The sequence below is a fragment of the Tachyglossus aculeatus genome (assembly GCF_015852505.1).
Source record: "Tachyglossus aculeatus isolate mTacAcu1 chromosome 12 unlocalized genomic scaffold, mTacAcu1.pri SUPER_6_unloc_1, whole genome shotgun sequence".
In the NCBI taxonomy this organism is placed as follows: domain Eukaryota; kingdom Metazoa; phylum Chordata; class Mammalia; order Monotremata; family Tachyglossidae; genus Tachyglossus; species Tachyglossus aculeatus.
Window position 1 is genome coordinate 22,073,241 of NW_024044828.1, and position 14,374 is coordinate 22,087,614.

The window sequence follows — 14,374 nt, forward strand, 5'->3', positions numbered from 1 at the left end:
CCTCAGTTCCCTCATCTGTAAAACGGGGATTAAGACTGTGAGCCCCTCGTGGGACACCCTAATCACCTTGTAACCCCCCCAGCGCTTAGAACAGTGATTTGCACACAGTAAGCGCTTAACAAATCTAAATGTTGCCAACTTGGACTTCCCAAGCGCTTAGTCCAGTGCTCTGCACACAGTAAGCGCTCAATAAATACGACTGAATGAGTGAACAAATACCACCATTATTATTATTATTGGAGAAGCGGTGTGGCTCAATGGAAAGAGCCTGGGCTTTGGAGTCAGAGGTCATGGGTTCAAATCCCGACTCCGCCAATTGTCAGCTGTGTGACTTTGGGCAAGTCACTTCACTTCTCTGGGCCTCAGTTACCTCATCTGTAAAATGGGGATTAAGATTGTGAGCCCCACGTGGGACAACTTGACCGCTTTGTATCCCCCCCAGCGCTTAGAACAGTTTTTTGCACATAGTAAACGCTTAACAAATACCATCATTATTATTATTATTATTATCTTTAAAAAATAAAACAAACAGCTCCGCCTCCCCGCATCGAGAAGGCAGCAGTGGTGCGATGCTTCGGGGAGACGGGGAGGGGGCGCTGTGGGGCGAGCCGGGGTCGGAGCCTGCGCAGTAGGAGGGCCCCCCCCCCCCCCGGCGCAGGGGCGGAGGGCCGGGAGCGAGGGGGGGGAGCTATCCCGGCAGGCCGTGCGGCGCTGTTTGAATGGCGCCGGCTGAGGGCCTGGGCCCCGGCCTGGGGGAGACGCTCTAGGACGCGGTGGGACGCTCTAGCCCCCCGCCCGCCCGCCCCCCGACGGCCCGACGCCCTGCTGCCCTGGAGCTGAGCCGCCGCGGGACCATGAGCCGCCGGTGAGTGCCGGGCCTGGCCTGGGCCTCCTCCCCTTTCACCCACCTTTCCGGCCCCTTCCCCTCCTGCCTCTCGGTCTGTGTTTGTACAGATTTATTACTCTTTTTATTTATTTATTCATCTTGTACATATCTATTCTATTTATTTTATTTTGTTAATGTGTTTGGTTTTGTTGTCTGTCTCCCCCTTCTAGACTGTGAGCCCACTGTTGGGTAGGGACTGTCTCTAGATGTTGCCAACTTGGACTTCCCAAGCGCATAGTCCAGTGCTCTGCACACAGTAAGCGCTCAATAAATACGATTGATTGATTGATTGACCCTACATAGTAAGCGCTTAACAAACACCACCATTATTACTGAGCGCTCACCTCCTCCAGGAGGCCTTCCCACACTGAGCCCCCTCCTTCCTCTCCTCCTCCATCCCTCCCCGCCTTACCCCCTTCCCTTCCCCAGAGCACCTGGATAGATGTTTGTACATAGTTATTACTCTATTTTACTTGTACATATCTATTCTATTTATTTTATTTTGTTAATGTGTTTGGTTTTGTTGTCTGTCTCCCCCTTCTAGACTGTGAGCCCGCTGTTGGGTAGGGACTGTCTCTAGATGTTGCCAGCTTGTACTTCCCAAGCGCTTAGTACAGTGCTCTGCACACAGTAAGCGCTCAATAAATACGATTGATTGATTTTGTTCTATGTCTCCCCCTTCTAGACTGTGAGCCCACTGTTGGGTAGGGACTGTCTCTATATGTTGCCAACTTGGACTTCCCAAGCGCATAGTTCAGTGCTCTGCACACAGTAAGCGCTCAATAAATACGATTGAATGAATGAATGAAAGCACTGTGCTAAGCGCTGGGGGGATACAAGGTGATCAGGTTGTCCCACGGGGGGCTCACAGTCTTCATCCCCATTTTCCAGATGAGGGAACTGAGGCCCGGAGAAGTGTAGTGACTTGCCCAAAGTCTCACAGCTGACAAGTGGCGGAGCCGGGATTTGAACCCATGACCTCTGACTCCCAAGCCTGGGCTCTTTCCACTGAGCCACGCTGCTTCTTTCATTCATTCAATCGTATTTATTCATTCATTCACCGTATTTATTGAGTGCTTACTGTGTGCAGAGCTTGGGAAGTACAAGTTGGCACCGTATAGAGACGGTCATTCATTCTTTCAATTGTATTTATTGAGTGCTTACTGTGTGCAGAGCACTGTACTAAGCGCTTGGGAAGTCCAAGTTGGCGACATATAGAGACGGTCCCTACCCAACAGCGGGCTCACAGTCTAGAAGATTTGTTGAGCGCTTACTGTGTGCAGAGCTTGGGAAGTACAAGTTGGCACCATATAGAGACGGTCGTTCATTCTTTCAATTGTATTTATTGAGCGCTTACTGTGTGCAGAGCACTGTACTAAGCACTTGGGAAGTCCAAGTTGGCAACATATAGAGACGGTCATTCATTCTTTCAATTGTATTTATTGAGCGCTTACTGTGTGCAGAGCACTGTACTAAGCGCTTGGGAAGTCCAAGTTGGCAACATATAGAGACGGTCCCTACCCAACAGCGGGCTCACAGCCTAGAAGATTTATTGAGCGCTTACTGTGTGCAGAGCACTGGACTAAGCATGAAGGCCCTTCCTGCCCCTTTCCCACCCGGGGTCCCGGGAGCCGTCGGGGTTGGGATCGGCGCCTCCAGGAACTGCTAGGCCGGGAATTGGGGACTGGCCTTTAATGGAAGGAGTCCGGAGCCCCTCGTCCCTCCGTGTCTGCACGCAGCGCCCAGACCGGCTGCTATATATGGATCCCATCATCCGGCGACTGCGTGTCTGTCTGTGTATCTGCGCGTATACATCCTTACTGCCTGCAGTCTTGTGTCCCGAAGGCCCTGCCTGCTGCCGGGTTTGGCTAAAAATAAGCTACAGCAGCACATTCCACAGTAAATGGGCTTTGAATCGAGAATTAAAACTGGCCAGAACTTTGCCTCCTCACCCCTGCCACATGCAATGCACACACACACACATTGGCTGTGATTATTAATAATAATAATAATGGCATTTATTAAGCGCTTACTTTGGGCAAAGCACTATTCTAAGCACTGGGGAGGTTACAAGTGATCAGGCTGTCCCACGGGCGGCTCACAATCTTTTAATTTTAATCAGTCGTATTTATTGAGCGCTTACTGTGTGCAGAGCACTGTACTAAGTGCTTGGGAAGTACAAGTTGGCAACATCTAGAGACAGTCCCTACCCAACAGTGGGCTCACAGTCTAGAAGGGGGAGACGGAGAACAAAACCAAACATATTAACAAAATAAAATAAATAGCATTTTAGCATTTATTAAGCCCTTACTATGTGCAAAGCACTGTTCTAAGCGCTTGGGAGGTTGTCCCACGGGGGCTCACAATCCTCATCCCCATTTTACAGATGAGGGAACTGAGGCCCAGAGAAGTGAAGTGACTTGCCCAAAGTCACCCAGCTGACAAGTGGTGGAGCTGGGATTTGAACCCATGATCTCTGACTCCAAAGCCCGGGCTCTTTCCACGGAGCCACACTGCAATCTTAATCCCCATTTTACAGATGAGGCCCAGAGAAGTTAAGTGACTCGCCCAAAGTCACACAGCTGACAGTTGGTGGAGCGGGGATTTGAACCCATGACCTCCGACTCCAAAGCCCATGCTCTTTACACTGAGCCACACTGCTTTGCCATTATTATAGATTTAGTCATACAGCAGGCAGGGAATGATTTGACTCTCTTTTTTTTCTCCTGCCCGATCAAATGGGCATCTGGCTATTTTGCATCAGTTTCAAGGACACACTTTTATCCATTTCTGGTGAGGCTCCTGGGCTTGGGGAGAGCCAGGGACAGCAGTGTTCACCTGCCTTCCCAGCGGGGAGCCTTGGCATGCGTAGTCCTTGGCATTGCCCGGATGGGAGAAGATACAAAGGTGACCAGCTCCCACCGGTTGTCATAATAATAATAATAATAATAATAATAATAATGATGGTATTTGTTAAGCGCTTACTATGTGCAAAGCACTGTTCTAAGCGCTGGGGAGATACAGGGTGATAAGGTTGTCCCACGTGGGGCTCACAATCTTAATCCCCATTCTGCAGATGAGGTAACTGAGGCCCAGAGAAGTTGTGACTTGCCCAAAGTCACACAGCTGACAATTGGTGGAGCCGGGATTTGAACCCATGACCTCTGACTCCAAAGCCCGCGTTCTTTCTGCTGAGCCATGCTGCTTCTCATGTGGCAGCTGGATCCCCAGGCAGCCCCCGGTAGCCCGCAACTGAACCATCCCATCCTAATAACCGTGATATGGATTCAGCGCCTGCCCTGGGCTAAGTGCTGGGCCTACACAGGAATGTCTGACCGGCCTCCGTCATTGTCCCCCATGGGACGCTCAGCCTCGAAGGAGGGAGAGCAGGGACCTAAGCTCATTTTACAGATGAACAGACTGAGGCCCAAAGAGGTGAAGTGACTTGCCTGCAGTCTCCCAGAGAGAATCGTGGTCAAGCTCTTGAGGCATTTTATTCCTAGGTTTCTGAGCTGAAGAAATAGAATCGCTTTGATCGGTTGTGTTCCTCTGGAGAAATTCTTTGATGGCACCCTTCCCTTTAAAGAAAGAGTCTGAGTTCCTGGCCCCTCTTCCTCCTCCTCCTTCCTCTCCGCAGGAGGTTTGTTGAACCTCAGGAAGTTTATTCAGCTGGTCGCTTGCTCGGGGCCACTTTTGAGGAGGTCCTCTGGATCCTCCCAGGCGCTGAATCGAGTGGCCGGCACTCAGGAGCCGCTCTCTAAATCTTGCCGCTGCCGCCATCACAGGTGATTTGGATTTTGTGTGTACAGCTTTTATTCCACATGTTGAATGGGACCCAGGGCGTCTCCGGGGACTGGTTAAACGGGAGGAATCTCCCTGCCTTGCAAAGTGGGCTCTGGAGGCCATGTTCTAGACAGCAGGCGGCGGAGGAGCGGAATTCATCCCAGTGGCAGCCACTTCCAGTCGCTCTGCCCGACCTCGAGGTGCCTCTGATTTGGGCCTTCCAGCCTCGGCGGTACAGAGGACGCCGCCCGCCCTCCTCAACTCCGAGGGGCAGCCGTGGCTGGGCTGGGGAAGCGGAGAGGCCCTAAGCAGGCCGGGTGGAAAGGGCTCTCGGAAGTCCTGCCGGAGCAAACCCTCCGATGCTGGCCGGCACGAGGAGGCGGCCTGGTGGCCCCGGGGACGGGGAGCCCCACCCTCCCAGAGGTCCCGGGGGCTCTTTTCCCATCCCACAAGCTCCCCATCACCTCCCTGAGGGCCATCACAGAGTTCTTTCCCTCAGGGTTGGAAAGAAAGGCTTCTCCCCTGGGAGAGTGAAAGCACCTTGCGGGCAGGGATCAAATCTTGGGCTTCCCAAGCACCAGCCCAGGGCATTGCCCACCGTGGGTGCTCGTGAGTCCCCTGCGGGTGGGCCTGAGGGAAAGCCTTAGCTCCCAGCTGCGTGCCCGCGTGGGCGAGGATTTTCTCTCACCCTGATCGAGGGGACCAGGGGGTGTCCAGTTCTTTCAAGTGAATGATCCTTCCAGCCGTAGGGGGCTGGGGCTACCGAGGACCAGCGAGGAGAGCCCGGGCAGGCCAGGAACTCCCAGGCGGCCCCCACTCGAACCGCCTGCCTGTCGGCTTAGCCGGCCCTGCCCTTCCCCAAATCATCAGTCGTATTTATTGAGCGCTTACTGTGTGCAGAGCACTGTACTAATGTGATTTGCTTTGGCCGGAGCAGATGCCGGTCTCCCGGCAGTCCTCGGGCCGGGCTGGAGATCTGTACCGAGACTGGAGAAGAGAAGGAACGTTGCTCCAGCGGTGACCCGTGTGGACCGAGAGCTGGGGGAGGAGATGGGGAAGAATCGTCGTACTTAGCGGTCGTTTACTGTGGTCAGAGATGAAATTCTTCTGCCTCGGTCTTATTGTCCATTGATTTCTCCCCCGGCCCTTTCTGGGCATGATGGGCAGGGGAGCCGGGGGGAGCAGGAACCAGGCCGAAGCTGGAATTTGGTGGTGGGCGAGCGTCAAGGGGCCTGGAAGCCGGCCGGTGGGAAGGCGGTCCCATGGACCTTGGACCCCCTCCCCGGCCTCAACTATCATCTGATGTTGCCGGGGGGATTTTGGGAACTGAGATGTTTAGTCTCCAGAGAAACATCTGTGGAATGGGCCCGGAATAAAGGCTCTTAAGAACTCTGCCTCACACGCTCACCGATACCGTTCTTTTCCCAAGCTGGTACTGGTGGGCTTCCTGGGGGCGTTTCCCACAGAAAGGCCCTATCCTATGGAGGGGTCACCTCCCGGGCTAAGCCGCCGGCAGGAAGCCCGAGACCCGTTGGTCAGGATCTTGGTTTGGCCACTTCTGGGGGCAAATGATTTTGCCTCTGGTCTCCAGCTTGAGAGCCCAGGAACTCGTAGTCCCCATCCAGGCCTGCGGACAAATGGGCAGTGCGTTTTCCAGGGGACCAGGGTAGCAGGGCTTACTGGTGGGAGATTTGGGGAGTGGGCCTGGACCATAGGAGTTGTGGGATGGTAATTGGGGTTGGGGGTCATAGTGGGGTCAGAAGTGATTGTGTGGGGGTGGGGGGAGCAGCCCTAAGGGGAGAGGATGCCACAGGCAGGGAGGTGGGTGTGAGCATTGGCATGCAGGAAAGAGCAGCATTCCCCATGGGTCTGTGCCAGGAACGAGGATCATGGAGCCGCCCTGTGCCTCCAACCCTCTTTTCCTCTGCGTGCCGGCCTTCCCGTGGGAGGAGGGACCCAGGAATGGGCCAGTTCTGCTTTGAGTCTTGGGCCGAGGAGGAAGGGAGGCTGTTGGTCCCTCCCATGGATGGCCAAGCATTGCACGGGCCCGTTTGTAGTGACTTCTGCTTCCCAGAGACCTCCAGATGGTGCCGCGTTGGTCATGGCCTCCAGGGAAGGGCCCCTGGCCTCCTCTCACCAGCTTCCCCCCCACAGGCCCTGACCCAGGGAGTTTGCCGGCCGGCAAGATCGGGCTGTTGTGCAAACAGGCCTAGGGAGTTGGTAGGTCCTCGGGGAACAGAGTGGCCTAGTGGAAAGAGCCCAGGCCTGAGAGTCAGAGGACCTGAGTTCTAATCTCTGCTCTGCCACTTCCTGCCGTGTGACCTCGGGCAAGTCACTTCACATCTCTGTGCCTCAGTTCCCTCATATGCAAAATGGAGATTCAAGCCCTGTTCTCCCTCCTACTTAGACTGTGAGCCCCATGTGAGACCTGATTAGCTTGTATCTACCCAGAACTTAGAACAGTGCTTGGCATATAGTACGCGCTTAACCAAAAGCCACAATTCTTCTTTCTTCCTTGTGCGATCACCCCCGGGGAACCCGTGCTCAGGGCGGGCAGATCGTCAGCCCCTTTGGGAGCTGATTGCTTAGAGTTCAGTCCGGGCACTGGCTCTTTCACGGCTACAGAGACTTGGAGGGGATTAAATTGGATTCGGTCGCAGGAATTCCAGATTCTCATTCCTGTTGCATTTCTCTCTTTTCCTGGGGGCGGAAAAAGAACGGGGCAGGCAAACAGATGGACCCCGTCCGTCCTCCCCTAGGGGCTCACCGCCACCCTCCCCCTCTCAGGAAGGACGAGAAGGGGAGGCCGTTGAGCTGAATCCCCCCCATCCCAACCCGCTGCTGGCACGGAAGCAGAGGGAGAGGCCGTGGAGAAGCAGGCCTGGTGGCGCTGTGTGAGGGACGGGGAGGGGGGTGGGGACCAGGTCCTGACATGCCCCATTCCTCCACGCTGAGTTCCCCCCTCCCCCGCCCCCACCCCGGGGAGGAGCGAGTGAGTCAGACCCCGCGCGGTCCGACAGCCACCGCAGCCGTCCCCGGCCACGAAGGTGGAGGGGCCCTCGCACAGCTTGTGTCCCCTTCCCGGGCTGGGAAAGGGGCTGATGGGAAGGCCGGACGGGGCAGGGGCCGGGCCGGGCGGCCTCTCCTGGGAAGGCGCAGAGGGATCTAGCTCGCCACTGTCCCGGCCGACGGTCCTCGGGCTGAGTGCCCAGAGCCCCCTCCGAGGGAGAGGAAAAGCCGGGCCGGGGCTGACCTATGAGGGTCGGTAGGAGAGGGACTCCAGGCCCGAGGGGCACCGATGGTGACAACGTGCCCGGCCTGGAGCAGCCCAGCAGGGCACAGGCCCCCCACCCCTCCGTGGGACCAGCCAGGAGGTGCCCCCCGATGGTCGACTCCATTTGCTGTACACTAGCCCTCTCTGGGCTTCACAGTTTGGCCAACACCGCACTGCAGGGCTAACAAGCATCTGATGGGTCTCCTGTGCTCTGCACTCCTGGACCGGGACGAGCCCCTTGCCCAGACCGGCCCTCCTGCCGGCGGCCGCTGCCCTTCCTCGGAGCACTCTCCAACCCGACACCCACCTTCTGCCGGATGCCCCCATGCCCACCGCGTTCAGGCTGTGCATTGACCAGGCCCCGTGGTTGGGGTATGGGTGGGCTGGCCCACCGGGCCGCGGTCTGCTTTGTCAACACTATTGTCCACTGTTCGCTGTCCCCCCCCCCCCGCCAGGGCCTTCTGGGAGTATGGCATCTGAACCTCACCATGATTGGAAACGGAACCCTCTGCAGGACCACCATCTCCTTAGAAAAAGGGCCTCGCGATTCCCTCGCAAGATCATGAAGGAGGTGAGTGGACGGTTTGGCCGAGCTCTGCCAGGCCCTTGGGTCTCGGGGGCTACCAGCTGGGGTCCGGCTGCTTGGTTGTAACAGCTGCGGGGGCCGTTTATTGCCACACGTTCAGCTCCTCGAGGGCGGGAATCGTGCCGGCTGGCTCTATCACACTCTACTAAAGAGCTGAGGAAAGCGCTCTGTGCACAACTGGCACTCAGCCGGTACTCATGATTCTGGTCCCCTCGGCCTTCCTGGGGCTCAGAATGCCTCCAAGCTTTGAGCGGGACCGCTTGGCGCGGAGGGGGTCTCGAGGAAAGTATCCCCCATGGCGGCTTGGTACCTCGATAGGCCGACGGGCTCCTTCTGGGTCGGTGGTCTGCTCCGGCTTCGGAACTGGAGTCTTTGCCACCCTGCCGGCCGAGGCGCACAAGCAGGCCCTGGTTTTCCTCCCAGACTCAGCGGGTCCCGATGGCCACACTGTCGGGTGCCAGGGGGCCTGGGGGGCCGGGGAGGAGGTCCACAGTGGTACTCGTTCATTCATTCATTCATTCATTCAATTGTATTAATTGAGCGCTTACTGTGTGCAGAGCACTGTACTTAGCGCTTGGGAAGTACAAGTTGGCAACATATAGAGACAGTCCCTACCCAACAGTGGGCTCACAGTCTAGAAGGTTCTGCCCACTGAAGCCTTGGGGTAGTGAATGGGGAAGGCGGTGCTCCTGCAGGTGTCCTCCGTGGATGCCGGAGTGGCCCGTTGGCCGGCCTAGGGGCGCGCTTCCATTTCGGGGGATCTTGCGGCCAATTCTTATCTTTGGTTGACAGGGTAAGAGAGCTCCAAAACAGCTGGCTTCGTACACACATAGGTAAGAGATGCTTCTCCCGACTGCGGGGACCACGCCCGGTGAGGAGTGGCGGGCAGGGAGGAGGGGAAGGCCCGGAGGGTGGGCAGTACAGGCAGCGGGGAATGGAGAAGAGAGGAAATGGGTCAGGGATGGCTCGGTGGTAGGACTTTTGTAGCCAAGTGAATGAGGGCAAGTCAGTGCCTAGTCCAGTGTTGTGCACACAGTAAGCACTCTATAAATAAGACCGGTTGATTGTTCAGACCCCACTGGCCAATGTGCCCTGCCTTGACCCCTGTTCCGGGGACATGACCTGCATCACCTTGATAACAGAAACATTGTCCAGGCAATTTTAGGAGCAGGGAGCAAGATGGCCCCAGGCCTGGGAAAGTAAAAGAAGCCCCGACCTGAGCTTGCTCCCCCGGCCCCTTCTCGTGGCCCTCTCTTGCTCAGATTTTACCGGGCTGGGCCTCCCCTGAACCCTGTCTGTCCATCTGTCTGTCTCTTTCTCTCTGCCGAGGCTCCCCTGACCCATCTGACTCTGACCCATATGACAGTGCCTGGCACATAAAGCGGTTAACAAATACCATAATTATTATTGGTATCTCCTCTCTCTCTGGCCTCATGGGGCTGAGATTCTCCCGACCCCACTCATTCACCCTGGTCTCCTGGGGCCAGGATTCCACTCTTTTCCCCCCTTCACTCCCGCTCACTCGGGTCTCACAGGACCGCTTCCTCCCACAGACCCGCCGGTCGAGCCGTGAGAAGCCCAAACAAAGCGCCCAAAGCGGGGAGCCACAGGAGAGGTCGTCGCCACTTTCCGAGCCCCCGCTCTAGAAAAGCAGCATCTCCCGGGGGCAGGTCCCGGGTCATGGCCAACAAGGAGAACGAGCTGGCTTGCGCGGGGCCCCTGGCCGACAAGCTGCGCCAAGATGTCCGGGCGCCGGGCCTCGGCCCCAGCGACTCGAGCGTGGCCCAGACCGAGAGCCCCTCGTCCAAGTACAGCAGCTTTTTCTCTGAGGTGAGGCCTCCCCGGGCACCGCGCTCACCACTCCCTCCTCCCCTGGGTGGGCAGGGCCCAGGGCATCCGTGTCTGCAGCTCCCAGCTCCACTCCCTCCGTTCCCCACCACACACACTCCCATGGCCTTAGTCGGTCCCCAGCTGCCCTCCTGAAGCCCACTGGCTGCAGCCGGTTGGCCTGGCAGGGCGGCTTTAAGTAGCCAAAGGCAGAGGGGCCCGAGAGCTCCCGTGGCTCCTAAGCTGCCTTGTGGCACCCTCTCATCGGTGTGTTCGGCCACATTGGTTGGACCGAGGCTGGGGAAGCGGACAGGTTGGTGGCCCTTGGAGCCAAGGCCAGATGGGCCTTACTCTCACACCTCCTCCCCGTGGGGTCCCCGGGAGCCCGACTGACCCAATCAAGGGCAAGTCAGGCCAAAGAGTCCCCCACCGTCTCCCCAGCCGCCCCCCCAGTCACCAGCATCAGCCTGGCCAGGGCAGGAGCCCAAGGCTCTTCCTCCTGCCTTTTGTCAGCTTGGGTTTCCTCCTACCTGGAGCCATTTGATCCTCGCGGCAGCCCTGAGAGTCCGGGCCGGGCAGGGATCAGGGTCCCCATTTTACAGAGACCACGGGCGGTCGCGTGACTTGCCCGAGGTTCCTCAGCCAGCGTGGGGAAGAGCCGGTACTGGAACCCCGGGGCTCCGGATTCCCATCGCGCCGCGGGCGGAGGTCAGCACTGTCTGGGGGGGTGCCCTCTGTGGGGCTGTGCTTGGCGAATCTACCTGAGGGGCATGGTCTCTCATTCTGGCCAACGTGGGGGTCCCGTCCGGCGTTACAGGTGTCTCAGGACCACGAGACGATGGCCCAAGTCCTCTTCAGCAGAAATCTGCGACTGAATGTAGCTTTAACCTTCTGGAGGAAGAGAAGTATAAGTGAGCTGGTAGCCTACTTGGTGAGGTAAATCGGTTTGCTCGTCTGGCTGGCTGGGTTCCCTGCCCTCCGAGCCGATCTCGGAGAGCCCGAGGGGCAGCCCTCTACCCGGCCCTTGACCAACCGGCCCAGAAGTGCCCTGCCACCTGGAACCCAGCTCCCCGTGATGAATTCTGAGGCCTCGACTCCCCCAGGGAGGCCACCGTCAGCCCATCGGCAGAGCTTCCTGAGCACCTGCTGGGAGCAGAACCCTGCCCTAAGCACACGGGAGAGCCCAGTAGAGTTAGAAGGCACCTTCCCTGCCTTCTAGACCATACGCTCGTTGTGGGCAGGAAATATCTGATTGCTGTTATTTTGCTCTCCCAAGCGCCTAGTGTAGTGCCCTGCGCACAGTAAGCGCTCAGTAAATCCGACTGAGTGACTTACTGACTGATTTGGGGAGCTTACACTTGGAGGAAACCTCTTGGAGGGCAAGGCAGGGGATTCTTGCTGCTGCTGTACTCTCCCAAACACCCGGGACAGTGCTCCACACTCAGTAGGTGCTCAGAAAAGTGCTCCGTCCCCCCGTTAGGTCCGGTGGACCGTGGGTCACTCTCTCTTGATGGGTTCCCCACCTGTGGCACAAGGAGTTCCCCTTCGCCAGGACCCAGGAGAAGCAGTTTCCACCTGTAGTGGGGAGGGGGGGTGCTCGCCGGGACCGGTGCCGGACCCTGAGCCTGGCTCTTCCTTCCGGCCTGCAGGATAGAGGACCTCGGCGTGGTGGTGGACTGTCTCCCCGTGCTCACCAGCAGGTTGGTCGTGGCCCCCTCCCAGGGTGGGGCGGGGCAGGGGAGGCCATCCGGCCTGGCGAGGCAGCGGTAACTGGATGTCTCTCCCCTCTCTAGTTTGCAGGAAGAGAAACAAGCCATCTCCCTCGGCTGCTGTGTGGATCTGTTACCTCTAGTGAAATCATTGCTTAAAAGCAAATTCGAAGAGTGAGTCTCCCCGTGGCAGCCCCTGCCCTCTGGGCACGAGAGCCTGGCATTGGCTGGGGTGGGCTTGGTCACCGGCACATGGCTCGTCGTGATTCTGTACCCCGGCCCCCCATTTTGGAACCTGCCGAGCTCAGTGCCCGATGCGCTTTCTGGGGCGGGGGGGAGGCGGAGACTGGTTAAGGGGTCAGTTGACCGGATGGAGCGTCAGCCTACGAATCGTCGGGCAGGGCCTGGCTCGGAGGGGGAGCAGAAGGAGCTCCCGATGGGGCTCGAGAGATCTGGGGACAGCCACGCTCACCCTTCACACAGGGCAGGGGCTCGCCGCACAATGGGTCTGGCTCTCCCGGGCCCGGCTAGTCGGCCGGCCACTCTTCTGGCTGCCGAGAAGCCGCCCAGGCCCCGCTCTCCCTCTTCCCCGCTCGCCGTCGCGGAGTCAGGGAGGAGCCGGTGCTAGCCGGGGGATGCGTTTGGTTGCAGATACGTGGTAGTCGGTCTCAACTGGCTCCAGGCGGTCATAAAGCGCTGGTGGTCCGAGCTGTCCTCCGGGGCCGACGTGGCCAAGGATGGGTGAGTATCCCAGTGGCTGCCCGCTTCTCGTGGTGGCGTCACCCGGCAGCCAGGGTCAGGGAGTTCACCCCCGAGGGCTTTCTCGTTCCCAGAAAGAGGGTTCCCAGACCGAGTCCGCCGAAGCCAGCTGGCCTCCGGGCCCGCTCTGGGATGTGCCGGCTTGTGTGCGGCGGGAGAGTGGGTGGGGTGGGAGTACGGGTCCCCCCCACCTCCCGTTTCTATTCTCCCACCCCACCCTCCTGCCCACCCCTATGCTGCGCCCAGGCGGCTCCATGCCGGTCCCGATCCCCGGGCCATCCGGAGCCACCGTGCTTGTCTGCGGGAGCCAGGCTGGAACCGGTATGGTTCTGCTCAGTTCCACTCAGTTCCGACATCTTTCCCCCCGGCGCCGAGACTTTCCATTGGTGGTGACTGGCTGCTCAGAGCCCCTGCTGCACGTGGTCCCGGCCCTCCGGACCCTCCAGGTCAACGCCCCCACCTCACCGCAGCGCCCTCGTTGTCTCTTCTAGAAACGTGCAGATTTTAAAGCAGCAACTGAGTGGATTGTGGGAACAGGAAAGCCACCTCACTCTGGTTCCAGGATACACTGGTAATATAGCTAAGGTAACGCACATCTCCACGCCGCTGCCGTCCCTGGTAGCTCGGCTTAGGTAACGCTCTTGCAGCCGAGACTCCAACGGGGCAGGCAGACTCTACGACGGTCCCAAGCTGCCGTTGCCCTTTGCCCTGCCCGCCTTTCCACCCCCTGGCATCAGCCGATTCTGAACATCTTCCCTGAGAAGGGCCCCGGGGCCGGGCAGACCACAGCGGGCGAACAGAGCCCGCCGCTGGGGAAACGTGTCGTGGGATCGGCGTCTGGGGCCGGGACGCGGGCTGGCACTGGCCCCTGGCACAGTGGCCACCCCCCCCGCCCGGGGGACAGACGCCATGGAAACCCCAAGTGGAATCCCCAGGTGCCTGACCCCATGTGTCTCTCTCCTCCAAGGATGTCGATGCGTATTTATTGCAGCTGCACTGAGGAGGCTCGGAGGCCGGGGGAGCACCCGTCTGTTTCCAATATCCCTAGACCGCCCGGTCTCCAAAAGACGCCTCTTTGGAGAGCTGCGAGCGGAGGAGGGGTCTGAGGCCACCCGCCGTTCCCCCCCCCGCCACCCCAGTTCTGCCCCCAGAGCCACCGACGAACCGCGAACCAGCTGCTTCACATTGAAGTGGGGAATGTCCGTCTGGGCCGGCTCTGGCTTCACCGGGGCGGCCAACGTGCACTGTGAAAAGCGTCCACTCCTGCTGCTCCGGCTGTTGATTCCGGGATGCCCCCGTGGACTTGGAAGTACCCCGGAAGTGCAGCCGGGTCTCGACGCGACCCTGAGCCTCGTGCGAGGGGTGGGGCGCGATCCCGCGGCCAAAATACAGACGCGGGACACGTCGCGCGGAACGCCTCGGAGAGGTCCCCGCACAGACTGCGTCGCAGGTTGTGCTGCTCCAGAGAACACTACATAAGGCGTCGCTCTTGCCCGATCCCGTCTGGAGAGGCACCGGGGTGACTCTGTGTCCGGCGTGATGCCTTAATC

General features: G+C 58.7%; 1 protein-coding gene across 2 annotated transcripts; it reads left to right on the forward strand.

Moving 5' to 3' along the window:
- The first annotated feature begins 812 nt into the window (after nt 1-812).
- Nucleotides 813-13,891, forward strand: KATNBL1 (katanin regulatory subunit B1 like 1). 2 transcript variants are annotated; one of them, XM_038741288.1, is made up of 10 exons: nt 813-865; nt 8,399-8,514; nt 9,322-9,362; nt 10,083-10,359; nt 11,174-11,292; nt 12,006-12,056; nt 12,150-12,239; nt 12,717-12,806; nt 13,316-13,409; nt 13,816-13,891. In XM_038741288.1, exons 2-10 carry the CDS (start codon nt 8,413-8,415, stop codon nt 13,822-13,824), a joined length of 873 nt encoding a protein of 290 aa, XP_038597216.1. In that variant the 5' UTR covers nt 813-865; nt 8,399-8,412; the 3' UTR covers nt 13,825-13,891. The 2 variants fall into 2 exon arrangements, with proteins under 2 accessions (XP_038597216.1, XP_038597215.1); XM_038741287.1 differs by having other exon boundaries at nt 13,792-13,881.
- The last annotated feature ends 483 nt before the right edge of the window (nt 13,892-14,374 follow it).

Coding starts and splice junctions, on each gene's coding strand:
- KATNBL1 (XM_038741287.1), top strand. CDS start 8,413: ATGGCATCTGAACCTCACCATGATTGGAAACGGAACCCTCTGCAGGAC. Junction 8,515..9,321: donor CTCGCAAGATCATGAAGGAG/GTGAGTGGACGG, acceptor TTTGGTTGACAG/GGTAAGAGAGCTCCAAAACA. Junction 11,293..12,005: donor CTGGTAGCCTACTTGGTGAG/GTAAATCGGTTT, acceptor TCCGGCCTGCAG/GATAGAGGACCTCGGCGTGG.